General features: G+C 36.7%; 1 protein-coding gene across 12 annotated transcripts in view; it reads left to right on the top strand.

Moving 5' to 3' along the window:
* Positions 1 to 26,665, top strand: part of PPIP5K2 (diphosphoinositol pentakisphosphate kinase 2) — a 47,589-nt gene that overhangs the window by 2,520 nt on the left and 18,404 nt on the right. For all 12 annotated transcript variants that reach the window (XM_039383702.1, XM_039383700.1, XM_039383701.1 and 9 more), the window contains exons 2-19: positions 7,417 to 7,778; positions 9,230 to 9,425; positions 10,123 to 10,213; positions 11,182 to 11,267; positions 12,532 to 12,686; positions 13,058 to 13,159; positions 14,874 to 15,035; positions 16,115 to 16,236; positions 17,434 to 17,535; positions 18,091 to 18,177; positions 19,087 to 19,162; positions 19,244 to 19,353; positions 20,427 to 20,512; positions 21,145 to 21,270; positions 21,381 to 21,502; positions 22,934 to 23,116; positions 25,077 to 25,218; positions 26,280 to 26,503. In XM_039383702.1, the coding sequence (XP_039239636.1) occupies positions 7,635 to 7,778; positions 9,230 to 9,425; positions 10,123 to 10,213; positions 11,182 to 11,267; positions 12,532 to 12,686; positions 13,058 to 13,159; positions 14,874 to 15,035; positions 16,115 to 16,236; positions 17,434 to 17,535; positions 18,091 to 18,177; positions 19,087 to 19,162; positions 19,244 to 19,353; positions 20,427 to 20,512; positions 21,145 to 21,270; positions 21,381 to 21,502; positions 22,934 to 23,116; positions 25,077 to 25,218; positions 26,280 to 26,503 (2,316 nt within the window). In that variant the 5' untranslated portion in view covers positions 7,417 to 7,634. The remainder of the gene's footprint in view (positions 1 to 7,416; positions 7,779 to 9,229; positions 9,426 to 10,122; positions 10,214 to 11,181; positions 11,268 to 12,531; positions 12,687 to 13,057; positions 13,160 to 14,873; positions 15,036 to 16,114; positions 16,237 to 17,433; positions 17,536 to 18,090; positions 18,178 to 19,086; positions 19,163 to 19,243; positions 19,354 to 20,426; positions 20,513 to 21,144; positions 21,271 to 21,380; positions 21,503 to 22,933; positions 23,117 to 25,076; positions 25,219 to 26,279; positions 26,504 to 26,665) is intronic.

Raw genomic sequence — 26,665 nt, 5'->3', positions numbered from 1 at the left:
CTTGTCTCTAAACCAGAGAGGTGTGAATTGGATAGATGAGCCACTCAGTGGGTAAGGAATTGGCTGGATGGTCGCACTCCAAGTGTTGAGTCAACAGCTTGACCAAGTGGAGACCAAGAAGAGCAGCATTCCTCAGGGGTTGCTACTGGGACTGTCACTGTTTAACATCTATGTTGGTGACATGGACAGTGGGGCCGAGGGCACCCTCAGCAGGTTTCCTAATGACTCCGAGCTTTGTGGTGCATTTGACAGGATGGAGGGAAGGGATGTCATCCAGAAGGATCTGGACAGGGTTGAGAAGTGGGCCTGTGTGAATTTCATGAAGTTCAACAGGGGCAAGGTCCTACACCTGAGTTGGGGCAATCCCAAGCACAAATACAGGCTGGGCAGAGAATGCATTGAGAGAAGCCCTGAAGAGAAGGATTTGGGAGTGTTGGTTTACAAGAAGCTCAGCGTGACCCAGGAACGTGCACGGGCAGTCCAGAAAGGCAGCTGTGTCCTGGGCTGCATCCAAAGCAGTGTGGGCAGCAGGAAAAGAGAGGGGATTCTTGCCCTCTACTCTGCTCTGGTGAGACCTCACCTGCAGTGCTGCATCCAGCCCTGGGGTCCCCAACATAAGAAGCACTTGGATCTGTTGGAGCAGGTACAGAGGCTATGAAGATGGTCAGAGGCTGGAACACCTCTGCTGTGAAGACAGGCTGTGGGAGTGGGGCTTTTGAGCCCAGAGAAGAGAAGGCTTTGGGAAGACCTTGGGGTACCTTCCAGTACCTAAAGGGAGACTACAAGAAGGCTGGAGAGGGACTTTTTACAAAGGCCTGTAGTGATAGGACAAGGAGGAGGGAGTGACTTTAAACTGAAGGAGGAAAGATTCAGATTAGATATTAGGAAGAAGTTCTTTACTGAGAGAATGGTGAGGCACTGGCTCAGGTTGCCCAGAGAAGCTGTGAATGACCCATCCCTGGAAGTGTTCAAGGGCAGGCTGGATGGGACCCCTGAGCAGCCTGGTCTAGTGGAAGGTTCCCTGCCTGCAGCACAGAGGTTAGAATTAGATGGTCTTTAAGGTACCCTCCAACCCAAACCATGTTATGATTCTTAACTATACAGTGACACATTTTTTACATAACTTTTCTAATATACAAATTTATTTGTTCATAAAGAACCACTTGAATACTGAATATGATCTCCTGTATAAAACAGGGCTCCAGCTTGGAACAGTGTACTTGTCCATGTGTTCTGGCCATGGGCTGCTACGACCTCCAGCATAGGCTCTCTGTGGGCTACATCTTCCTTTAGGGCACATCCCACTGCTCCAGCATGGGGTTCCCTGTGGGCTGCAGGTGGATATCTGTTCCACTGTGGACCTCTATGGGCTGCAGGGGCACCACCTGCTTTCCAGTGATTCTTCTCCATGGGCTGCAGGAGAATCTGTATGCCTAGTGCATCTCCTCCCCCTCCTTCCTTAAGGACTTTGACGTCTGCAGAGTTGTTTCTCTCAGTTGTTCTCACCCCTCTCAGCTGCTGTGCAGTGTTTTTTACCCTTTCTTAAATATGTTATAGCAGAGGCACCACCAGTGGTGGCTGATGGGCTCAGTTTTGGGCAGCAGCAGATCCATCTTGGGGCTGGGTGAAACTGGCTCTATCCAACATAGGGTCAGCTTCTCATGTCTTCTCACAGAAGCCTCCCCCTGCAGCTCACCCACTACCAAAATTCTGCTAGTTAACTCCATGCAGGCACTTACCTGGCAAGGAAGGCTCGTGGCTCTTCTTCATTCCTAGGAATGTTTCTTCAGGTCTCAGTAAACTGGAATGGAAAGGTGGGTAGTCTCTTTTAGAATGGAAACTGCTGTAATTTTTTCGGTGGAGTACATAAACTACTATATAGTAATGCATTATAAAAAATATTTGCGGTGTTCCTGAAGACAGAAGGAACTTGATATGTTCACAGTTGTTATTTGCATAGATTATGGCTCTTCATCGCTCAGTCTGAGGGCTGTGCTTGGCTTGTAGAGAGAAACCAGTGCCTGGCTGAAAGCAACAAATCTTCTCTTCTGGAAGGTTCTTCATGATGTTAGTGTTTTGTGAAATCTAGAGCTTGATGTTTGTTTGATGCGGGATTGTAGCAGTTTTTGTAATGCTGTATGATCTGGTCTTTGTAATGTATCTTTTTCCTTTGTTAATTGTTTTTAACCTGTTTCTTGCCGCTTCTGTTGTACATCAGCGCAGTTACTTGTTTGATTTTATTGAGCAGAGCTGAGTTACAGAAGGTGGTGATAAACTTCATAAGGCTGTTGAAGTTTGTATTTAGTGAAGAGAGCAGAAGACTTTTCTCAGTTTGTTGTTGCATAGCTGGACCTTATAAATTCCAGTAATTATTGGAAACCTTTATATCCCTTTGTGTCTTCTGTGATTACTGTTTGATTTGTTTGTTTGTGGGTTTTTTGTTGAGGTTTGGGTTGGTTTGGGGGTTTTTTGTTACTGTGCAAAAGTATTATCGGGCTGTAACTGTAACATTCTTTGGGATAGAGCTGCTCAACAAATTTGTTTAAATTTAGTCTGTCTAAGTAAGGGGCTGACAGCTGCCACTCAGCATCTCACAGGATGTGTGGTAGAACAGAACATCATCCATGTGTAAATGTTAATTTTTTTTATAATTGACTGTATGACACAGCCGACATTTTAAATTAGAGAGAATATGTATCTTTTGCAGTGTAAGGTACAGCAATAAACAGGTCAAGTATGGTTTTCTCACAGCGCTCTCTTCAGCAGCTTCTGTGTCTTAGCATTCTTTCCCTCTTTTTCTGCCTTTTTGCACTCCTGTCTCTTCTTGGTCATCTGTCAGACCTGAAGAAATGCTATTCTTGAGTGTGGGCTCTTGTTACTGGTTCTAAAATCTCACGTTTAAGTTTGAAGTATTATCAAGTTTCCTTGAATCATCTGTAGAAAGGTGTTACATATCCATGGAGAGCACTTTGGATTGCATTTGGTGCTGTCAGCTCTCAGACTCCACTGGTTCTTTCTTCTCACTGTCTCCCCTTGCTTCCCCCTTGCCCTGTCACCATACTTTCTGCTTCACCAGCAACCCAGCAAACTGTCTGTCTTTGGTGGTTTGTTACACCATAAATCATGGTGCAGAATTAGAATTTCAAAATGAGTGAAATGCCTCAACAGGAGTGAGGCAAACATTTTTGCTGTTAAATGTACTGTTAATGAAAATGTTAGGCTATAGTGGTTCTAGCAGGAAAATGTTGAAAACTTTTTTTCAACTCACTTGAGACTACCTGAAAAATTGCTATTAACATTATTTGGGGTTTAACTTCCTAATTTAAATTGGAGGAAGCTGGTAAGGGATGCAGTTGGAATGTGCCTACAGAGGTAAAAATTGGAACTTTAAAAGGAGCAATATAGGGGTAGAGTGCAGGGGAGTGGTCTGTTTTGTTACTGTTATGTATATATATGTGTAGAATCATGTAACAGATGAGCAACACTTATGATTCCTGTACCGTTACCTGTTTGTTAAATTCCACAATGTAAATCTCGCTAAGTGTTTTGTAGTTGTTATGATATAATGGCATTTTGAAAAGTTGTTTTCCTGAATGTTTGGCTGTGTTTTATACCTATTTAATGCTTGATGTGCTGGATTTTTTTTTTCTTGCAATAGCAGATGAGAAGCATTTTTACTCCAGTTTTGTTCCCTTTCGTTTTCATTAGTGTGCAGTAGGGGCAATGTTATGTTTGTTCTTCTGATAACTGTAAAGACACAGAGGAAAATCTGGTGAAATGCTTCTGTTTGTACAGGAGTTGTGTGTATTTTTATTAGTATTCAAAACATGGCTGTTAAAACTTTGAGCCCCTTTTTCAGGACTGTTCAGACCATTGCTGCTGTGTTGAGCTGATTTGTTGCTGACAGTTACTGGAATGCTAATCTTTATGGTCTAAGTAAGCATGGGAAACATAAGGGCTGGATTCCTGAGCTGCTGAAAGATGTGGAATGGGGACAGAAAAACTGTGGGTATATCTGTTAACACTTACCAAGGTCTGTGTTTTGGCTTATTCTCTCAGAATATACTTGTAGAATTCGTTTAGAATATTCTTGTGGAAATGGAGAAATGTTCTGTTAGAAGTAAAGTCTGTAGTGCAGCACTGAAGTGAACATTGGAGTTCTTATAAGTTCATGTTGTGAACACACCATGCATTTCATTGAAAATCCTTTTAAGGTGCAACACTGCATTTCTCAAAATCATTGAAGACTTCTAAATCTGTGAGCTGTAAAACAGAAACCCCATGTAAAGTTTGAAGAGAACATAGTCTAGTTAATTTTGCCTGAAGAGGTCATTGCACGGTAGGAGATTGCTGCCTGGATGTTCTTGCTGCTATCTCTTTGGAAGTGGGTCAATGTAAATTCCAGCACAAAGCCGTGGGTTTTATCTTGCTTACGTTGCAGTCTTTCATGGTTGAGACAAACACGTTATCTTCTGACCTTGACTGTCTGAGGCTTGTGCTCATGCACCAGCTATGAGAAGATCTAATGCAAAGTGTCTCTGCCCCTGTATTGCACTGCTGCTCACTTCTTAAAACAGAAAAATGGTGCTGGGAAGACTCTTCCCTGCTCCAGGGGCAGGAAGATGAAATTCTACATAGGACATCATGTAGTAGAAGCTTCCCCTATCAGCACTGGCAGTACCTTTGAAGCAGGAAGCAGCTCCATCTTCTTGCTCTGCCATTTATTATTTCTCCTTGCTGTACAAGTTGAAGCCCATGTGTTTATTCAAGTGCAGTCTTACTGCTTTTTTTATGTCAGATAACTGTAGATGTTTTTTAGAAGACTTGTGAAAGTTGTTCATTGTAGTTGCAGTCACTTTCTTTCTCTAATATTTCTTTTTACTTGTCTCTTTTCTTGGTTTCTTTGTATTTCACAAACCACAAGAAAGAAGGGGATATCTCATTTTTACTGTAGCATTTGCAGAGAATTTTGATTCCTATCTCTGAAAGCATTAATTCTAAAAAAATGACTAATTTCTTAAATATATCCTGACACAAATTTATGCTAATGACAGTAGTTTACAGCTTCTGCTGTTGGGCAGATAAGCTGGACACCATCAGCAGTCAGAATGCCAGTTTATATGCAATTCAGTGAATTCAGGTAGTAGCTTACAAGACTGAAAATTGTCAGTATCTTTTCTGGATCCTTTGTCTTTGGTGTTATTTTCATAAACTGTATGAATACCTGGGGCCTAGTGACAGTAGCATGGAGTGGCAATCTAGTTATTCATCCGCCTTCAGACGAGTGAACAATGTTAATCTTGAGGAAAATAGTTTGCTTGGAATGGACACGTTTTGTGGCTGTTCAAAGTCTCTTTTCCACGAGTGAAGCTTCTCTTGACACAAGTGCACTTGCCACCAGTAACACCAACAGTCTCCAGATTGATGAATGAGGAAGGTAGCAGGACACTGAGTTTCAGACAGGTTTGTTAAGGAATTAAGCTTGTCAAGTTATAGCTTTGTGTCATTTCTAGACAAATATATTGCGCTTTCCCTTCAATCTATTTGTATGGTTTCCACTTGCTTTGAGAAGTAATCCTTTTGGGTCAGACAGACTTGGATAGTACCAGAGATCCCCATGAAATAACTAATTATTAATTGCACACAAACGTCACAAGTTCTACTGCCCTCACAAAGTGCACTATAGGAAGAGGTAGGGGAAAGAAAGCTTTAAAAGCTGTTTTAAGACCTCCTGCTTATCTGCATCAGGTCATTGTTCTTCCTTCTTTATGGCAAAACTTCACGTTTTAAAAAACTATTAAGAAAATTGTTTCCAGTGTACAGAATTTGGGTCATGGGAGGAAGCTGATACAAGAGGAATTATTAAACTTATTTTTCAGGCTTTACCAGAGTTTTTTGGGGGGGGGGGTGTCTTGGTTTTAACACCTTTACAAAATTCTATGGTTGCCAGTACATGTTGGCAATAACTTCTGCCTTTTTGAAGCTTGCTAGAAACAGGATTCGGAAAGCTCACTTTTGTCACCTTATCATAAACAGGATTGATTTACCTTAACACCCAATTCCTAACTCTCACAGGAGCCAGATGAATTAGGTGTTTGAAATTTCATTTTGTTCTTTTTGCTCAAAGGGCAAACAGCTGCAGTTTCACATTCTAAGGGAAAGTAATTTTTTGTTAGCAGAATTGAAGGAGAGCAGATACATAGCAAAAAGTATTAAGAAATAAATCTTTTTAATGCTCTGTCGTCAGTCCAGGATCGTGATGTTCAGACCTCAGTTTCAGCTTTGAATCTTGAACATCTGTATTGTTGACCCACACTTAACCTCTGAATTAGGACAGATTCTTTCTGGGCAATTTTTGCTTTGTTTACCATCCCCTTTCCCAGGAAGCTGAGTGGTTGATCCCCGTTGGGAATTTACTGTTGCTTCACTTAGTTCATAGGACAGCCGAAGTAATTTTGACTGGTATTTAAAGACAAATTCAGTTCTGCTGAGACATCATTGTTGAATGGCACTTGTGTAATGATTTGACTAATAAACAACTTAACCTAAACCCGTTGGATGAGATGAGCTTCGAAACAAGTAACTGCTTGTTAATTCTCTAAGTAATAGTGATGCATTTTAATTAATGTTATAAAGCCATGTACAACTTAAAGCAGCAGATACCTACTTAAAACAACGGATGCCTGAGCTCTGGGTCTCTGGTTTTGTGTACAAGTTATTTTGCCAATATTTTATTTTCACATGACGGGTTAAAAGGGTACAATATGTGTCCACTTCACTGATACATTAGTGGTTAGAAGTACTTTTGGCAGAAGACAGTGTGAGTGTACATCTCTGTAATTATTAATTTTTCACTGTGAAAACAAGACAGGGCTTTGTTGAAAATAAAAAAAACATCAAGCTGTCACATACATTCTGCTTTCACAGAGAAGATTCACTCAGGCTTTGAAAGATTAGATTTCTATTTAGGAATAGTCCTAATTGTGACTTTATAGTTTTTGTTAGCACTTTTGTGTGTTTGCCATTTGTTCACAAAATTTATGTGGAAAAAACAGAAACAGGGATAGTGAGTTAAATATTGGAAAATATTTTTGTTTGTTTATTTTTCACATAAAATATATACCCTGCAGCTTACCCCTCTTAAGAAAAAAAATCCATTTGCCAGTTTTTACTTCTGTTATATTGTCTATTTTTAAAATTTCTGCATCAGTAGTTTGATACCAATTTTGAAATTATTCCCCTGCTCTAAACACACCTGTAAAAGTGTAGACTGTGTGTAGTCTGCACGGTTGTATTTCTTATGCTTTGTTCATAGGTATGCAAATGTCCAAACACTTTTTCTAAATGAAAAGGGTTTATTTTATGTCTGTTTATCAAGTGTGCCTTTTCTTTTGTTTGTTTGTATGTTTCTTGCAGGTTAAAAAGTTGTATCATCTCAGGGAAGCAGCAACTCAAACCAATAATGAGCAGATGATACCAGTTAAACAGTGCCTGGTAGACAACGTGATCACAACGCACAAGCAGCATCGAGAAGCAGGGACATTATTGTTCCCAGGTCAGCGGGAAACATGCCCAGTATCTCGGCTACCAGAGAGGCTGCAGTTTCCATGTAGATCTCTGTAGATCTTGTAACCATGTCAGTTAATGCAACGGAGAATGATCCCCCTAGATTCTTCGTAGGTGGAGAAGATGGAGAAGGATTATTGGATTCAGCCAGATCGACAGATTATGAACACTTCTATGACCATGGGGAAGACGAGGAGGAAGAGTATGACTCTGTATGTACTTTAGAGGCACCTGTGTACTGTTCTGTGTGTTCTCTAGCATTATTTTTCATTGAAATGGCAAAAGCTCACATAAGTTTAATACTGAAATGTTGGTGTAAATGGAGAAATTGTTCATATTCAGATAATAATCTGTCAGTAATGTTTGGAAATACAGATCACTTGAAAATTAAGTATACTTTGAACTTTAAAGTACATGTGCTTGATTTTAATACAGAGTTTCATGGCAACTGAGGTTGCTGTGCCTGCTTTGCAGACTTAATTTGGATTCTGGGAACAAACTTGATGGCATAAGCCTTCATTTTATTTATTTGGATAGTTGATAGCAAAAAATTATTGAGAATTTTTCTTTTGTGTGTTGTCAACTGCTTCACAATTACTTTTCATGTTTTAGTTTGTTCTTCCCTGTCTTGGTGTATAGGAAGTGCATGCTACGTTAATCTGAAGCTATACCTTAGTTTATTGTCCTCATAGAGTGTTCTGAATTGCATTTTAGCACTGTACTTACCAATTTTTGGTTTCTTTAAGACAAACTCTTAATTTTATTATGCATGAGTTGTCATGGCATTTTTTTAACTGTGTTTCACTTTTTCTTTTAGTCATTTCACTTTAGGGACTAGTCAGATTAAATTTTTACTGATTATAAATGTGCCTGAAAAATTTAAATTCAAGACAATATTGCTAAACCTCTTCTGGGAAATGCAAAGTAGTAGTGCAAAATTAGCAGCTCAGACAGCTCAATTCAGCAAGTTTGTTTTAGCAAGGGAAGGTAGTTGGCTGTGTTTCAAAAAAGCAGTAAGTTGAATTAAAGGATTGTTCTGTGGTTTTTTTGTTTGCTTGCTTTAAACGGGGATAGTTTGGCTGTTGCCTTTAGAAATACCCCTGGGGGAATGAAATTATTGAAGGTTTAACATGAAGGTAAATATAGAGAATACTAAAGAAGGGTGAAACTGTTTATGCACTAAAGAGTTCAGAAGTCTAGAATAGCATTTTCTGGTTCACTAGTTTTCCTGTTCATAATTGACTTGTAATATTAGGTGATGAGAAGCCTTGTGACTATTAAGTAGACATAGAAAAATTACATAGTTAAAAAATTAATTGCTAGTTAATTTTAGAGTAATCTGTAAGTATGATGATGTTCCAATTTGACATTTCTGACTTAGATTTTGATCTTTGTCTGTTTTTTCCTGATATAATACTCAAAAAGTAGCATATAGCTAATAAACAGTTTCCTGTTCGAGGCACTTTTCATAAGGATGCATTATGATATGCTGTCATGCTGCGTTTTGTTGTCTGCTAGCAATTTAGCTGATTAAATACTAAACTAAAGGTTAGTATTAGGTGAATTTTAATGGAAAATGTCTACTCTGGCATTGTGCTGCTAAAACCCTGTTGTGTTCTAAGAAAACATAATTATTTTACCTTCCCCCCCGCCTCCTTTTCAGCCACCAGAAAGACAAATTGCGGTTGGGATTTGTTCAATGGCTAAGAAATCAAAGTCCAAACCAATGAAAGAAATTCTTGAGCGCCTCTCCATGTTTAAGTATATAACTGTGGTGATATTTGAAGAGGATGTTATCTTGAACGAGCCGGTAGAAAACTGGCCTTTGTGTGACTGTCTCATTTCTTTTCACTCTAAAGGTAAATCTTCTAATGATACCATAAATATTTTTAACATTTAAACTATTTAAGCTATTTGAGGGTGCTTTTATGTTTTTTTATCATGTAGTTTTATTGTATTTTCCTAGCAAGTGATTAATTTGTCTTGTTACTATAATACAACTGACTTTTAAAATACAAGCTTTTGAAATGATACTGTTTCCATTGCTTGAGAAAGTCCTATCTGACATGGTATTGAAATAGCTGTTCCATTGGCAAATACTTGTGGAGCCAGTGGAAATGGTGACCTAACACTTGGTCCGGTGATTGTGGAGGCATTCTGCTTTCTCAGTGGAAGTGTTGAGTCTCTGAATTTCTGTATCTCTGCTAGTATCTGAGTTTTATTGTAAGGCCAAGGAATGAACCAAAGAGGGGTAGGCTGAAATTAAAAATCATATTTTCAAACAAAGCCTTAGTTCTGGCCTTGTGGAAGTGGAGGGCATGTGGAGTGAGGAGGAGGAGGGAACTGAAGACAGGAACACTACTTTTGGCAGACTGTACAGAAATTAGGCTGTAGTTTCATGATTGTCTTAAACTGATATTGTGTTTGTCTATACTTGAGGGAGCATCCCTGCACTTAAGTCTCCAGTTGTATTTTAAAGCTTGAATACTAAAGTTCCAAACTATTTACTGGTATTGTTTTGTGATTTTAATTTATTTGCTTTAATAAACATTTTAGGATTTCCACTGGACAAAGCAGTTGCCTATGCAAAACTCAGGAATCCATTCATAATCAATGACTTGAATATGCAGTATCACATACAAGACAGGTAAGTAACACCGATTGCCTGTAAAAGCAAGCTATTTTTCTCAAAGACTGGAAGGATTTGTTGTTATTGCATAGCAACAGTTCCAGTGTATTTTCCCTGCCCATGGAGAAAGGGTTGGAACTAGATTTTTGACATCCCTTCCAATTCAAACCTGTGATTCTATAATTGTACAGTAGTCTAAATAAAATTACAGTGAATGTTATGCTTCATTAATGTGTGCATGATTTCCTGGGATGTGTCTTCACGTGTGGGGTTTTTTTGCTGCTTTTATATTGATACATCTGAAGATTTACCAAGTTAGAAATTTGGTGATACATTTTTCTAAAGCTTAACAAATAAAAAGTTTTAAACTCTGAAAATATATATAGCATAGCTGTGTATGTACATAGCTGTACAAGCTCCTATAATTGTACAATTCATGTGACTTACTAATGGTATTTTTTTCTGAAAAGAGGATACTTGACAGAACTTGTTGGTACTCAAAGATCCTGTGGTTATTGAAAGTGAATTTTCTTTTGGAGCTGCAGTCATGCATAATAAATATTAATAAAACAATAGCAAACTGAATACATAAACACTGGAGACTCCTGAGCAGTGAGCAGACTTGCTGTTTTGAATGCCTTCATTTGCTGTTCTGTATTAATTTTTTCAATCATTCATGTTAACAATCTCCTTTAACAAGAGAACTGCTCTATGCAAATTGTTGTTGCACTGCCAGAGAGGAGAGGAAAGGACTGGCTTTGCAAATCGCATTGTTATTGATGTTGAAGAGATCACTGCAAAGGTACAGCTGTGTCGGTGACCTTAAAGCATTATATTAGTAAGTAGAGTATTATATGTGTAATCTTACCCTGTGTGATTTAAAAAAATATTGTGTTTATTTTTCTCCTCCTTTACTTGTGGACTGTAAAATGCAAATATTAACAGGATTTGCTGGCTCACTCTGCAACATTTGTTCTTTTCTTTAGAAGAGAAGTCTATGGTATTCTTAAAGCTGAAGGCATTTTACTTCCTCGCTATGCAGTTCTGAACCGTGATCCAAACAATCCCCAAGGTAAAAAAATACAATGGCTAAACTATGAACATCTTTTTGTTTCCACTGGAGAACAGTACATAAGTAGTGGAAAGCTAAATTTCATTGGCTAGACAATTGATTTATGCAGAGTTTAATTTCTCCTCCAGCATTTTAAGTACTGTTGTGGGGGGCAGTACGAAAAAGGAGCGGGGTTGAGGCTGTGTAGGCACTGCTTAGCCTTAATGAAAACATCAAGACTTTAGTTTTGGTCACAAGTTCAAAACATAGCACCATATCAGCTTCAGGGAAGAAAATTAACTCCGTGCCAGCCAAAGGCAGTACAGGTTTGCATCTGAAAAGTATGATTCTGACATCCTACATCTTATAGATATCATAAAACAGCTAGAATATTAAGGGCCTCCTTACTCAAACTGAGATTCTAACGTGAGCAAAGAGAGCAGCATTCATGATGTTACATTTACCACAATAATTAGTGATTTTTACTTAGAAGGCAGAAACAAGTCAGGTTATTGAATACTTTCCCTTCTTAAGTATAAGCAGCCATGTAAGGGAAATCTATTCCAGACATATCTGCAGGTGATATACTCTGAGTATAAACTGGAATTAATTTTTTGTGTAGCTGAAAACAAACTAACTTTTTCTACTAAAATGAAAACTTACATCAACAGTAAGAGATTGCAATGATAGGTCAAGACAAGAGAATTTCACATTAAAATGTCTGTGTAATCAGAGAATAGGACACTTTTGTGCTACTAAAGTCAAATAAAAAGCTTCTGCATGCAATTAACCAGGATTGAAGAGATTGCTGATCCCAGATACCAGAGAATCTTCTGTGCAGGGTGCATGAATCACATAGTATGAGACAGTTCTCAGCCTATGGAAGGTACTGGGCATCTGACACCACAGGATGTGCACTGTCCACCTGCTATCTCCCTGATAGTTCAGAAAAAGGCACTGAAGAAGAAGACAAACAGTGCTTCCCATTCTCCAAAATACTTCCAAAATATACCACCCATCCAAGCTTAGGCATCTGCAGAAGTCTGTTTCCTGTCTGACACTGAAGGAATCAACAGAGATTCAGGAACATAGTATTAAAATAACATAATCTAGACCTGGTGCAGCAGACATGATCATCAGGTCTTTGTGCAGTCAGTAACAAATCAGAGAAATGAAAATGTAATACAATATTTTTATTTCAACCTGCAAAATTAATTCAGATCTCTTAAAAATTTCGTTCCATTAGCACACTATTACATCTCAGTTCTTTGCACTGTTTCTTCAGAATGCAACTTGATTGAAGGAGAAGATCACGTGGAAGTGAATGGAGAAATTTTCCAAAAGCCCTTTGTAGAAAAGCCAGTTAGTGCTGAGGACCACAATGTTTACATTTATTATCCAACATCTGCTGGGGGTGGAAGCCAGAGACTCTTTCGAAAGGTGAGGGTGTGGTACTAAAGCTGTCAAAAAGCTGTAGATGTCTGACAAGATTGCAGAGTAATTCTGTCATGTCCTGCTTGCTTAGGAATACTGGCAGATCAGAGAATTAATATCAGGAGAACATGCAGATTGAATGAAAACCCTTGTTTCTTGCAGTAGATTGTCAGCCACTGCAGATTCTTCAAGATAAAAGAAGCATACACTGTGAATGCACTTTGAGACTCTTACAAAAACAATTTTGAGAACAATCAAAATCTTGTTTCATTTGGTACAGAAGATGTTTTCTCAGGACAATTGCATTATATTAAGGAGTTATGAAGTTTCTCAAGCAGTAGCCCATGAGATTTTTAATGGAAAAATATGTCTTTCAGATTGGCAGCAGAAGCAGTGTTTATTCGCCTGAAAGCAGTGTGAGAAAAACAGGTTCCTATATTTATGAGGAATTCATGCCTACAGATGGCACTGACGTGAAGGTATGAAAACTGCTTGTTCTTGTTTATATTTAGAACAATCGAGTGATCAAAGAGCTTGTCAATTTTAAAGACAATAGTGTATCTTTCTGTCAGGGATTAATTTTAATTGTTTTAATACAGTCCATTAGTAAAGAACGTAATTCTGATTCTAGCTAATCACAGAGCTGAGTTCTGGCTAAACATAGTACTTGTAATGTAGATTAGCTGGAGGCTTATTACCCAACATACTGTCTTTTTTTTTTTTTTTTTACATTGTATTAGTTGCAGAGCAGCATGTACTTTCCCATGCTAACAGAGGCTCCCTAGATATATTGTCTGAACAGTAAAGGTTACAAAGAAATCTGTAATTAAAATAGATTTTACCAACTATATTAGTATGCTAATTAATAAACAAAGGTTACTTGCTAAAATTTTATTAAGTTGAAGAAAATAGCCTTCATTAACCTTATTTGTAATAATTCTCACTCTTTTGTTCATTTTTTTCTTAACAGATATAAAGATTAGGTATCATAAAATAATGCTAAAACAGAGCAATAACAAAATAGGTGTTAAGCCAACCGTGTATGACGATTACTTTGTGTTCATTCTGGCTATTTTAAGCCTATCTGAAAACATGTGAAAAAAATGCTTTACAGTATGCATAAGAGATTTAGACAAAATGTGTGGGTGTAGAGAGTGTGAGGTCTAATCCAGTCCTAGGCAAAAGAGCCCTTTTATGTATTGCAATCAACTTCTTGGTATCACTTGGTGAATGCTCTTTTCATCTTCTCAGAAAAATCCTGATCTTTAAGTCACTATATTCTAATGTATATTCTTATTTTGTGCAACACTTTGCAGTAGGTTAATTTGAGTTTACAGACATTTGTATAAGAGTTTACCAACTTTCCAAAACATTTCTTGCAACATGAAGAGATGCAAATGAAGGATGGCATCTCTTTGACTACTTGTAGTGTAGTCATCAAGCAGCAGCTGTGGGTTTTTAACACAGAAAAAAAATAATAACTTTTCTTAACAAGAAAATAGATTTTCTTAACAATTTGGCAGCTTCTCTTAACTCACCCTCTTGCCCAAATTCAGTAAATTGGTATTTGCAATCATCTGGTTTAGCTGAATGCTTTTTTATCAGTGCTTGGAGTTTTGTTTTTAATTAGAGACTGTAGCCCACTTTTTCCAGCTGCTGATAAGTCTCTTCTAGCATATACCCCACTCCTTTCAGTGAGCATCAAAACTGCAGTGGGGAGATAACACAGTTGTTCTCTCAAGCTCCTACCTTGTCATGCTGAAACTGGGCAGATCTTTTCTTTGTTTAGTCCTGTCTAAAATGTAAAAATGAGGAGGATCACTTATTCCTGCAGCCAGATTTCCATAAGTAAATTGAAGTAATTCTCAAATTAACCTGTTCTCCAAATTCTGCAGATGTTTTTGAGAGGAAAATGTTATTCTTTACCTCTGTGCCACCATAATTGAGAAATTAATTTTTATTCATCAAGTTTTATAATGACTGTTCTTGTGTTATTGTAGGCGGTCAAATGGATGTTCTCTGAAGGCAGAGAATGCCATTGAGGAGGAAACTTTGGTGTGACCTTTTCAATGATGAAAGCAGCTAGTATCTTTTGAAGTCGTTACCCCATTTGGGATAAATTTAGCAAAATGTGTTTGTATGTGTAACATAATTTAATCACACTGAATCACGAGCTCCTGTTTTTCAATTCAGGTGTATACAGTGGGTCCAGACTATGCTCATGCTGAGGCCCGGAAGTCTCCAGCTCTGGATGGCAAGGTAGAACGAGATAGTGAAGGAAAAGAAGTGAGGTATCCAGTCATCCTGAATGCAAGAGAGAAGTTAATTGCTTGGAAAGTATGCCTTGCCTTTAAGGTAAGCTGATTACTTTCCTATCTGATCAAACATTTAGTGTTAATTAGTTGTTACATGAAACTTCTGTAGGGTTTTAGAGCACAGAGCCAGCAGTGGTAATGGCTGCAGAATGCCTACGAAGGTGAAAAGTTAAACATCTCTTTTTAATCTAGAAAAATTCTTCCCTCAGTATACTGAAAAGTTCTGGATGAGTTGTTTATATTGCATTGGTTTCCTGAATTCACATGTTGCTGTTGTGCTTTGCTAGCTCACAGTGTATCTATTCTATGCATAATATTTTCACACCTTTTGGTAATGGTTTTACCATTACCAAACACAGTTTCAGTAAAGTTTTTGTAACTTTTGTTACCCAGTATTTACAGTGGGTACAAATTAAATGTTAATTTGGTATTGATATGACTAGGTCCTTATTTGAAGTATGGTTTTAAAATTCCTTTGTTCAAAACCTAGGTCTTTTACCTTCCTTTCACCTGTTCCATTAAAAGGCTTTCAGCCTATTTCCTTGCCTGTATGTAACCGTGATGGCATTCTGGAGCCTGTAGGATTTGAATCTCTATCAGCAAAGTGGACTTTGAGGTCTTAAGAGTAATCTGTTGAAATATCTTTTAGTATCCTGTACTAATGATGTCAGTAGTATGTCAGTGTCAAAACTATTCTGTCAATTTTTGATTAAAATGGGGTTTTTTCCAATGTTTTTGTGATTTCTTGCCAACCACCCTTATAAACTATGTGTAGGGGAAAATCACTGTTAGAAAGGGGAATTTGTAGGCCCCTCATTGCTTATACTGTAAATCTTGAAGGTTAAGTTTGTGCATATGTGAACTTGACATTCAACACTGATACTGCTAGGGATATGCAAGAAGGGTATAATCAATTTGGGGATACAGAGTTAAAAATGGGAAGATGTTTGCATGACATGAGTGAACCTAACATGGAACTGACAAAAGGTACTAAGTATAAAATGTGTCATATTTTTGTCATGTTTTCAGATGAATACCCTGTTAAAATATAAAGTTTGTTTAGAATAAACAATTCTAAGGAAGGTGATAAATTACTTAAACCCTTATTGTTAAAAACAGCAAACAGTTTGTGGCTTTGATTTGCTGCGTGCTAATGGACAGTCCTATGTCTGTGATGTGAATGGCTTCAGTTTTGTGAAAAACTCCATGAAGTACTATGATGATTGTGCTAAGATATTGGGGTAAGAGTTTACTGATTTATTTCAGATTTGCTTCTTCACTCTGTTGTATAGTTTATATACTACAGATTTCTTATTCCTAAATTAATTATTTAAAATTAAATATCGCATAAAATAAGTAATTACATTAAACAATAAAGTAAATCAGTTATTAAAGAGAATCATAAGTCAATAAATACTAAAAAGCAAGTGCTGTCCTCAAAGTAGGCTGATCCCATTTTGGCCAGTTAAACTGATCTTTACAGTAAGATTGCACTGATGAGGTACAGCATGACTTTCTGCATCATGTAATGGTCTGGAATCTTATTGAGGAAGAGCTAAGCTGAAATCCTAGATAACAGCTGTAGTCCTGTTGCTTTAAGTCACTTTTTGAGTTAGAGTTACAATTCTCAGACCCATTTTGATTTCTCTTTATTTAAATTGTTGTAGCTGTTGAATTCTCTTTTAAAAAAGTTACCTCATTGTTTTTTCCTCACAACTTATACTCTAAGGTAATACACTACAGTGTTAAGCCACAGCAGGTTTTTTCACACTTTTTAGCAATAAACTTTGTCTTATTCTACTTTAGGATGCACAGTTGTTTTCTTCCATGTTACTGCTTCTTATGTAGGTATTAATCTGAAGTTCAGTGTATTTTTATGAGACACTTGTGAAACAGAACATTAGCAAGATGTACCAACCTTCTTGAGGTGGAGAGTGTGTTGTAATTTTGTGGTTATTACCAGAGACTGTACCTACATTTCCAGTTTTATCACAGAGACTTTTGAGAAGTTACCAGTAAAAGGTGCCAGTTACTCTTTGAGAATGGCTTGATGATTATCAGGGACTTTTAGCTGGGCAGTGGAGTTAATTGTCTGCATATTTAAGAGAACAAGACTAATTCATACCCAAGCAGCTCCTTTAGGAACTGGAGTTGAAAAGCTTATATTTCAAATACAGGGCCAGTAGTCTAACATCTGTGTAGCAGCTGTAGTAGCTTTAAATTGTTGTTTAAGTAGGTTTTTATTATACAATTAAAAAAAAAAAGTGTGTCTAGAGGCTCATGGCTGCTAGTACTCTAAAACTACATTAATAAAAATGCACATATATATATATATATATATATATATATAACTGGTTTGTTTTGGAGTTCGTGTGTGTTTTGTAAGCTGTGCTTTAAACTTACTTGATTTTTTTTTTCTTTTTAACCCCTTTTTTTAGAAATATCATAATGAGAGAACTTGCTCCCCAGTTTCAGATACCATGGTCAATTCCTTTGGAAGCTGAAGACATCCCTATTGTGCCAACCACCTCTGGAACAATGTAAGAAAACAGTTGCTACACTTGGATTGTGCAAACTCCCGATGTAACTTTTGTGTGAATTTTTTTTTCTCTTTACAAGGTGTGCCCACTTTGGCCTATGAATGCTTGTTTTGTGTGCTGAAAACAAGGAAGGAATTACAATTGCTATGCCAGCAGTCAGAGTTTCTCACCCTTAGTCAAGCTGAGTATAGAACAGCAGATTTTCAAGTGTAGCATCTTTTATGCATAGCTTCCACTGCTAATCACTGTTCCAGCACCAACTTAATATGCGCTTCTAATAAACATCCTCTCTCATTTAATGATCCTCAAAATTGCTGTTTTAAAAACTACTTAAAATAGATACTCTGTAGTTACCTAAGTGTTAAAATCAGTATTTATATTTTACACTTTACATCATTTTCAGTTAACCTTATATTCTTACATATCCTTCCATCACTTCTGTAGTTATGTCAGATGTCTACAACTTTGTCAGTTGTCTTGATTGTGGTTGGTTTAATGTTAAATAAAAAACCTTTGTAGGCAGAATTGTGAAATATGACTCTCTTGAAATTTCAGGATGGAGCTCAGATGTGTTATAGCTGTAATACGCCACGGGGACCGAACACCAAAGCAAAAAATGAAAATGGAGGTAAAACATCAGAGGTCAGTGGAATCTTGGTAAAAATTATTGCCCATGTTTAAAAGCAGAGGATTCTTGGGGTTGTGCAAGCAATGAGTTGAGCAGGAATTGCATAACTGCACGTTGTTTTTTGCTTTGTTTTCTTTTAAATCTAACTGATATTGTAGTTAATTAAAAAGCATGCACCTCTCTTCCTAACAGAACTGTCAAATTACTTGTACAGATTTCCTTCAACACATGGCTTGTGAACTGTCCTCTTTGATCTTAAGGAAAATGTGTTTATATCTGTAGATGTCTTTATTCAAAATAATGCAGCAAAGAATATTTCTGGTTCTCCTTTAGACCGTGACTTCTGCGTTTCACTTTTTATCATAACTATTCTTGTGTGAGGTGTCATCTTACAGTAACACCTTTTTGTTCTTTAGTTTTGTCAAAGTATGATGACTCAGAATTTCTGGTAGATACCATGTTTATGTTAGCATTTATAAAATGACTTATGTAATTGACCTGGAATTTGTTGAAATTTCAGTAAAAAAGAATTAATTATTTTGTGACTAGATTCTCGCATTCAAAACATGCTGAAGAAGTGTAGGACTGCTCCTTTTCTGTTTTTTGGTCCCTACTTCTGTTCAGGATCATTCTTGAAGGTTAAGAATTCACATTAGCTGCATATTAAAATATGTAGAATATTCTTTTTTTTTTTTTTTTTAATACTTAGCAAGTTAGTAAAAGAACATTTTTAGTGCTCTTATTTCTCAACTTTCTGGGGAAATGGGATTTGAATAAAATCTAGTTTAACCTCTGTAGTGCAGGTTTTAACGTGATTTTCATATAGTATAAAGGTGCTAATTTTAGTCTACTTTAAGAGGCACTTGTTCAAGTACTATTTTAATTTATTAACTGAATTTTAAATGACTTTTCTTTTTTTAAAGATTTTTTGATCTCTTTGAAAAATGTGATGGATATAAGTCTGGAAAACTAAAACTGAAAAAACCAAAACAATTACAGGCAAGTTGGTCTTTATTTTCTTGATGTAGTATTTTGTAAATAGAAACTTATTTAAATAAATCCTATGTTTCCGTTCTTTAGGAAGTGCTTGATATAGCAAGGCAGCTCCTTGTAGAACTTGGGCAAAACAATGATTCTGAAATTGAAGAAAGTAAAGCAAAACTTGAACAGCTAAAGACTGTGTTAGAAATGTAAGTGTCTAATTTTTAGGTTTCATAACAACAAAGTTCTCTCTGCTGTTTTGACCTCAGCAAAGTTCTGTCTGGTGTTTTGACCTGTTTCACTAGTTACTGCCTGGATTGCAATGTTATCAAATATGTAATGATATAATAATTCAAGCACAAAGGTTATGAAGAGAAAGGATGTCACGTTTGAACCAGTCCATTGCTCTTTTTTTTTCTTCTTGTCTTTTTAATTGAACTTGTTACTGTATCTAGTGTCTCAGTATACTTTTGACATGAGAAGGGTATCAAATTGCTCTCTTGGGTATCAAATTTTGTCTTCTTGCATGTTTTTAAAATGAAGGGTCTGCTTCTTGCAGTGTGACATAAGAAGTCTGATAGAGCCAGTAAGAATTTTCATCATGTGTAGTTGTCTACTTACAGCAGACTTGGAGGATTGCAAATAAATTGTTGTACAATATGCCTGAAATATTAAGTAACTTAAAAAAAATAAAACCCCAACCAAACAAACAGAAAACAACAGAAAAAAAATAAGGCTTCAAGATTTGTTAAAGATCTGGAATCTTAGAATGCTAAATTATCTACTTCGGATAATCTTAATTTAAGAAATTATCAGGGCGCAGACAGCTATTACTGAAATTTATGATGATTGTTTGAAATCTTGAGTTCTGCTTTGAGAACTTAATGGGCTAAAAAAATAGTAGCCATCTACACTGTCAGACCAGATTCTTGATAGCCAATGTAATTTTGCGTCTGAATAGATAAATTACTTGTGCAGTCTGCCAGTGCTGCTTGTTGTTGTTTAGGATTTTGTTTTCCAATTTTAAGAGTTGTAAAAAAATAGTAGTAGATCGTATTTTAAGATATTTCATTATCGCACAGTTGTTACTTCTTTTAATTCTGTTCTTGTTGAATTAATGTTTGTTCGAAGCACTGCTTCAATAAATGGTGGTCAAATGCACAAATCAGTGAACAGCATAGATTTATTATATCCTGTTACAAGATCTTAGTAGTTTTGGGGGAAAATATTTTAAAAGTTTCTCTCCCACTTCCTCTCTCACTTTTCCTTGTCCCCACTTCAGGTATGGGCATTTTTCAGGCATCAATCGCAAAGTTCAGTTAACATACCTTCCTCATGGCTGCCCTAAGACTTCCAGTGAAGAGGAAGGTATTGCATTACTTTTGCACCTAATCACTTAATACCTTGTGTATTTTAATAGTCATGGACTACTGGTATGACATGTCTTGATGTTAAGAAGAAGGGATATTTTGTTTTGAATGAATATTTGTATTGTTGGCAGATATTTACAGTCTCTTAACATGCTGAATTGTATACCTAAAACTATTTAGTAAATTTTTATTCTAACACTTTTCTTTTGTAATAGAAAAGTAGCATGAAAAGAAACTTCAGTGATTTCACTAAGATGGTGTTTTGAGCTAGGATAAGAAAATCTCACTCAACAATTACTACTGTCTTTAAAACTTTTATAAGCTGTAGGGTGTTTAGCATCCGATTTGTTTTAGTTTTTCTGTCTTGATTTACTTTCTGCTTCAGATTGCATGCTAAATATTTTTCACTTATATTTTCTTCATAGTTTAACTACTTCAGTTTTCACTATTTAAAGTGCCCATTTAGTTTACCAGGTCAATATTTTCTTAATGTTAGAATGCTATTAAAGATTCATAATGTTGAAGAGATCCTTTACTGAAGCCCTGCAGAGACCAAATATTTTTTGTTCATTTGGGAAAAAAACTTAAAATTTACTTCATTGCTAAACTCCTCTCTTTGTGTGCAATTAGATAATAGAAGAAATGAGCCATCCCTGCTTCTGGTTCTAAAATGGGGAGGAGAATTGACCCCTGCAGGCAGGGTTCAAGCAGAGGAGCTTGGAAGAGCTTTCAGGTGTATGTATCCAGGTGGACAAGGTAAAAAAAAATTATAGTAATATTTTTTTTAAAAGTGATGAATGTCGTAAATAACTTTGGAAGATAATCCAGTGGAAAATGAGAGTTTGAGCAAAATGTTTGTTTGGTAGGAGATTATGCTGGATTTCCTGGATGTGGTTTACTTAGATTACACAGCACTTACCGACATGATCTCAAGATCTACGCTTCTGACGAGGGACGAGTTCAGATGACTGCAGCAGCTTTTGCAAAGGTACAATGTCAAATGGTATTTTCAGTTTTAAAATTCTGATGTTCTCACACCTGCTTTTTCTTTTGAAAGCTGGAAGAGATTTATGGTTTATCAGAAAAATGTATTTTCAAAGAGTAGTTCAGTGTGAAAAAGTATTCCGTTAATGAGCCAAGCATTTGAAATTCTTGAGCAGATGAAGACAGGTTTGAGTTAAACAGCCATGTCCTAGGCATCTGTGTCCTTCACGACAAATCCATAGAATTCCATGAACAAGCTAAAGTCTGCTCATTTGAAGACCAGAGCTCTAATGCAAGTATTTGTTTTGTTCACTTGTCCAAGGATCTGTTATAACATGAGATTTCAATTACCAAGGGTGCCATTGACCTTCCCATTCCTGACACTTCTGAGTAACAGTTCCAGGGCAATGCCTCTGCTCAATAGTTCATCAGTAACCTGTGTCGAAAGAATTGTCCTGGTTGTTTTCCAGAAATCTGGATTGTTTGTCCCCTGCAATATTGCCTATGCATGAGGTGTTCAGGGCCAAGCGCACCCATGGAAAACAGGGCCTGCAATCAGGAGGCTTTCTCCAGTTTTGTTAAGAAAGCTTTATCCATTTCCCCTTTTATTTCAGATGGTCTGTAGCAAAGGCCCACCCTGTTGTTGTCCTATGCTTATTTGTCCTCTGATCCTTACAAATAAGTTCTCAACTTGTTTGTCACTAGTTTGAAAGCAGAAGACCTGGTGTTCAAGCTACTCCTTGATGAAGAGCCCGACTCTATCTCCCTTCCAAAAGGCCCTGTACCTAGTTATAGCGAAACACCATTCATGTGAACTGTTCTACCACGTCTCTGTAATCTGACTTAGCTTTAAGCTCTACAAGTCTTCAGACTTCCTGTTTCTCCTATTTGATTCCATGCTGCATGTGTTTGTACAGAAATATTTCAACCACCTGACCTGCTTTTTCCTTGGTCAGCAGGCTTGAAGAGACACCACCCTGTTTCCTTCCTTATTCCAGAGGCTTTCTGTTGCCAGAAAATTCATGAAAGTTTTTAGCCTTCTTCATTTTGGAATTCTCCATTCACCTCTTTTTCAAGGCCTTTGGTTGTCCTGTGACTCACAGGACTTTTGCCTCTGCAGAGTCTCTGCAAAGACCTGAGCAGCTGTCACCTCCCAGGAGCAGTGTTGGCACCCAGTGATTTGGGTTGCTTCAGCTGGTGCTGGGGAGTATGCTCTGACATGTCACCATCACTGTTGCACCATCTGTACCAATCATGCACACTGGGGCAGTGTTTTGGGGGTCATTTCTATGCAAATACCTGCATTGTGTCTCTGTTTATCCAACCCATATGCAAGTGATACCATCTCGAAATTTAAATTAGTGGTTTGGTTGGGTTTTTTAAGATACTCATATTCTTATCTGTTTTGCCTGAATAGTTGTGTTATTTGCTTCAGGGACTACTGGCCTTAGAGGGAGAGCTGACTCCTATTCTTGTCCAGATGGTAAAAAGTGCTAATATGAATGGTCTGTTGGACAGTGACAGTGATTCTTTAAGCAGCTGTCAGCATCGTGTTAAAGCAAGACTCCATGAAATTCTCCAGAGAGACAGAGAATTTACTGCTGATGACTATGATAAGGTTAGCATATGATTAGTTTCCTATGAAATAAAATAAGTAGCCACAAAAATTCCTGTGTAAAAGTAATGAGCAGTGATTTTATATATCCATTTTGAAAAATTGTGTGCTCGCAAATAGTTTGAACTACAAAGGAAGCCATACTAATTGTGCTGTAGGTATTTTGTCTTGCAAGTTGAATAATCAGAATAGCTACAAACTTTGAAATAGGAGTAGATAGGGACCTCATTCATAAGTATTTTTCACTGTTCCATTAAAAATATTTTAAGTATTCAAGAAATTAAGTTATATTGTTCACATTTTTTGTAATACTTTGACAGTATGTGGTATTACAAAACGTTTTCCTGCCTACTGCAGTTGTTTCAATATTTAATCTGCTACAAGGTTTTTGGTTTGGTTTGGTTTTTTTTAAACTAAGAATACTAAGATGCTGAAACCCAGTAAAATACTTTCTAATGAATGAAAGGAAATACTTTATTAATATGCTAAATTAGTGCATAGTAATACAGTTTATGTTGACTTAGTACAGAACACTTGGAATTGTTCCTGGTTTTAAGTGTAAGCAATATTTGTTATTGTGAAGAAACTACTCTCTTTCAATTGTTTTCACTCTGTCTCATGTAACTGCTAAATACAAGTCCTCAAATGAGGTTTAATCTTAAACTGCTATTTTTGAAAAGATATGGAGAGCAAATTAATGAAGAACAATTTTACTACCCTGCTTGTATACTCTGTGGATTTATTTAAATGTATAAAGTATCATTCAAACCACTACCAGCAGTGGATTCACCAGTACTTGGAAAAAGGGAGTGGGTACAAGGTGTCAAGGATTTACTGATGTTTGCCATATAGATGTCATGGGATTTGAAATGTGGCTGGAGCTAACAGAGCAGTCCTTCAGTCACTGAAGGAACTAACCTTTGGGATTATAAAGCAATAATATAACTTTTGTGAGGTTCATTTATATGTGGGTGTTATTTCAACTTGCTTGTGATTTGGGAAAACCACATAGGGTTTATTCCTGTACCCCTCTCTCTATTATGTATAAATAAATCAATTCCTTGATTTACTTGGACATGATATGGAGATAGAAACTACTTATTATTAGGTAGAGGGCAGAAGTTTTCCATATACAAGTTATTCTACACATTTTAGGAAAGGAAGGAAAGTGCAAATACATATGTGTTATGTGTATAAATTACTGTTTAATCTCATTGCTGACTTTGGATTCTGCAGATTTTTCCAAAAAAATGAGGCTAAGGCTCACTTACATGGATATTGACTATTGTTTTAGTGATGCTGGATGGTATAATTTGTAACTTCTACAACTTCTAAAGAACATCTTATATGTTCTTGATATATGTGCATTTAAAGGGTGTCTTTTTGTGTTTGTGTCCTGCAGTCCTATAGAAACACAAACTGAAAACAGGAACAAACTTTTTTTTTAGGTTTGATTGCTATTGCAAATCTGGTTCTTCCCCCCAGTTTTGCTAAGAAAGGTACTTTATGGAACAAAAAGTATTTTGTGAGACATGTAGCCTAATGACAACATTTTTCACAGCTTTTTTTCGTAAGCTTTGGGATACAGAAGTTACTTGAAAGGGAGTTATGGAAACTTGCTAAGTATATACGAAGTTTTAAACATCTTTAAAATTTTCCTGTCTTGGAACAAAAAAAGCAGGTTTATGAATTCCTGTAGTAGCTCACATTTACTGTATAGAATTCGTTACCGTATGAATTTCCTGTCATCTTTGAATTTCTAGTCAATCTTACTACCTTTTAATGTATTTTCTTTTTGTAATGCCTCAAAGGGAGTATGTAATTGAGAAATGATTAAAAAGAGAACAGCAACCTGCTTGAATGCTTTTTCTCCAGTACTTGGAATCTTTCATATGTTCCATCTTATCTGAGGTCTTTCAAATATATTCTGTTAAGGTAATTTTTTGTTTGTATCAAATTGCAGCTTACTCCATCTGGAAGCATATCATTGATAAAATCAATGCAGGTTATTAAAAATCCTGTAAAGACATGTGACAAGGTCTATTACTTGATCCAGAGCTTGACATCTCAGATCAGGCAAAGAATGGAAGATCCAAAGTCTGCAGGTACTCAAACAAATCTGTAGTTGTATTTAGTTTCTCTTGTTAATGTATGAGAGATAATTGTAATATAACTTTTTGTCATCAAACTCACTTTTAGAAGAACTTCAGTCAACCAGTGGGTTAGGGATTTTTACATTCTGATTTCATATGCATAATTTTAAAGTAAAAAGCAAGAGGAACATGTGGCCGTATTGCAGGTAAAGGTTCTGTGGTGGTCAGATATTCAGGCCTCCAGTGCTTGCAGAAATTCTTGTCTTAATTATTTGAAACTCGCAATTCCACAAAAATAACAGGAAAAGCAGATGGTACTAAAGCTAACATATAGGTACATTTTATATTTAAGTATCTTTGCTGAAGATCTGTTGCTTGCTGTATGATGTGTTATAGTGTTGCATAAAATGATACTCAGTATTAGTGGTGGCCAACCAGTGAGCTGGAGTGACCACAGTGCTTTTTCATTGCTAGCTAAATATTAGAATGCTTGCTGCCAGTGTTCTCTGCAGTGTTGAGTGTGCAAACAGCTTCTGTCTGAGGCTGAACAGTGCAAGTGTCACCTGTACAAAGTATCAGTGTTTTTTGTCTACTTGGTGTAATCTCCTATCCCAGGATGAGGATAATTCATCCTTTTTACCTGTCTCTTGCCGTTGATGTGTGCAGGAGAGACAAACGGAATGTGTCGTCTCTTCTAAAACAAACATGTTGGATTGCTCCTCTTCCTCCCTCCTAGAATTTTCTTAAAGCTTTTTAGTTGCTTTTTTTCCCTTTTTAATATATATCTGTGCTGTTGGACACCTTATTCTTGGTGCTGTAGTTTTGCTTAAAGGGCCAGTGATGCATTTCTGCAGCACTGCTTTGTACTATTGTAGTGCTGTGATGCTTTCCACACTAAAACTAACCATATGCACAGCTGTTTGTTCTTCTTAGAAGTAATGAAGTTAACTTATGCAATCCCCTTTATCCCTCTGTAATTCCGTTGTTACTACCATGTAGTAGTAATGTAGTAGTAATGTCCTTTTTTTACTTGAATGGTCTTGATTACTTAGAAGAGATATGTGTCTATCCAGATATTCAGCTGTACCACAGTGAAACTCTAGAGCTGATGCTGCGCAGGTGGGCCAAGCTGGAAAAAGACTTCAAAACAAAAAATGGAAGATATGATATTAGCAAAATTCCTGATATTTATGACTGTATAAAATATGACGTACAGCACAATGGATCCTTAAAATTAGAAAACACAATGGAATTATACAGGCTTTCAAAGGCGTTAGCTGACATTGTTATTCCTCAGGTAAGCATTTTTTAGTTATTAAGTAGAAGAAATTGTAGAATAAGTGCTTTTTCAAATTTTTGGAAAATGTCTACTCTGTCTTTTCTATTGAAGTTCCTGTATTTTGCAATAATAGAAACCTCTAACATTATCTCTTATTTTTCAGTACCAAGCTGATTGGTT

The sequence above is a fragment of the Pipra filicauda genome, unplaced genomic scaffold, assembly GCF_003945595.2.
Source record: "Pipra filicauda isolate LSUMZ 115617 unplaced genomic scaffold, ASM394559v2 scaffold31_size4109673_pilon, whole genome shotgun sequence".
Classification (NCBI taxonomy): Eukaryota; Metazoa; Chordata; class Aves; order Passeriformes; family Pipridae; genus Pipra; species Pipra filicauda.
This window is presented reverse-complemented; position numbering and strand designations above follow the sequence as displayed.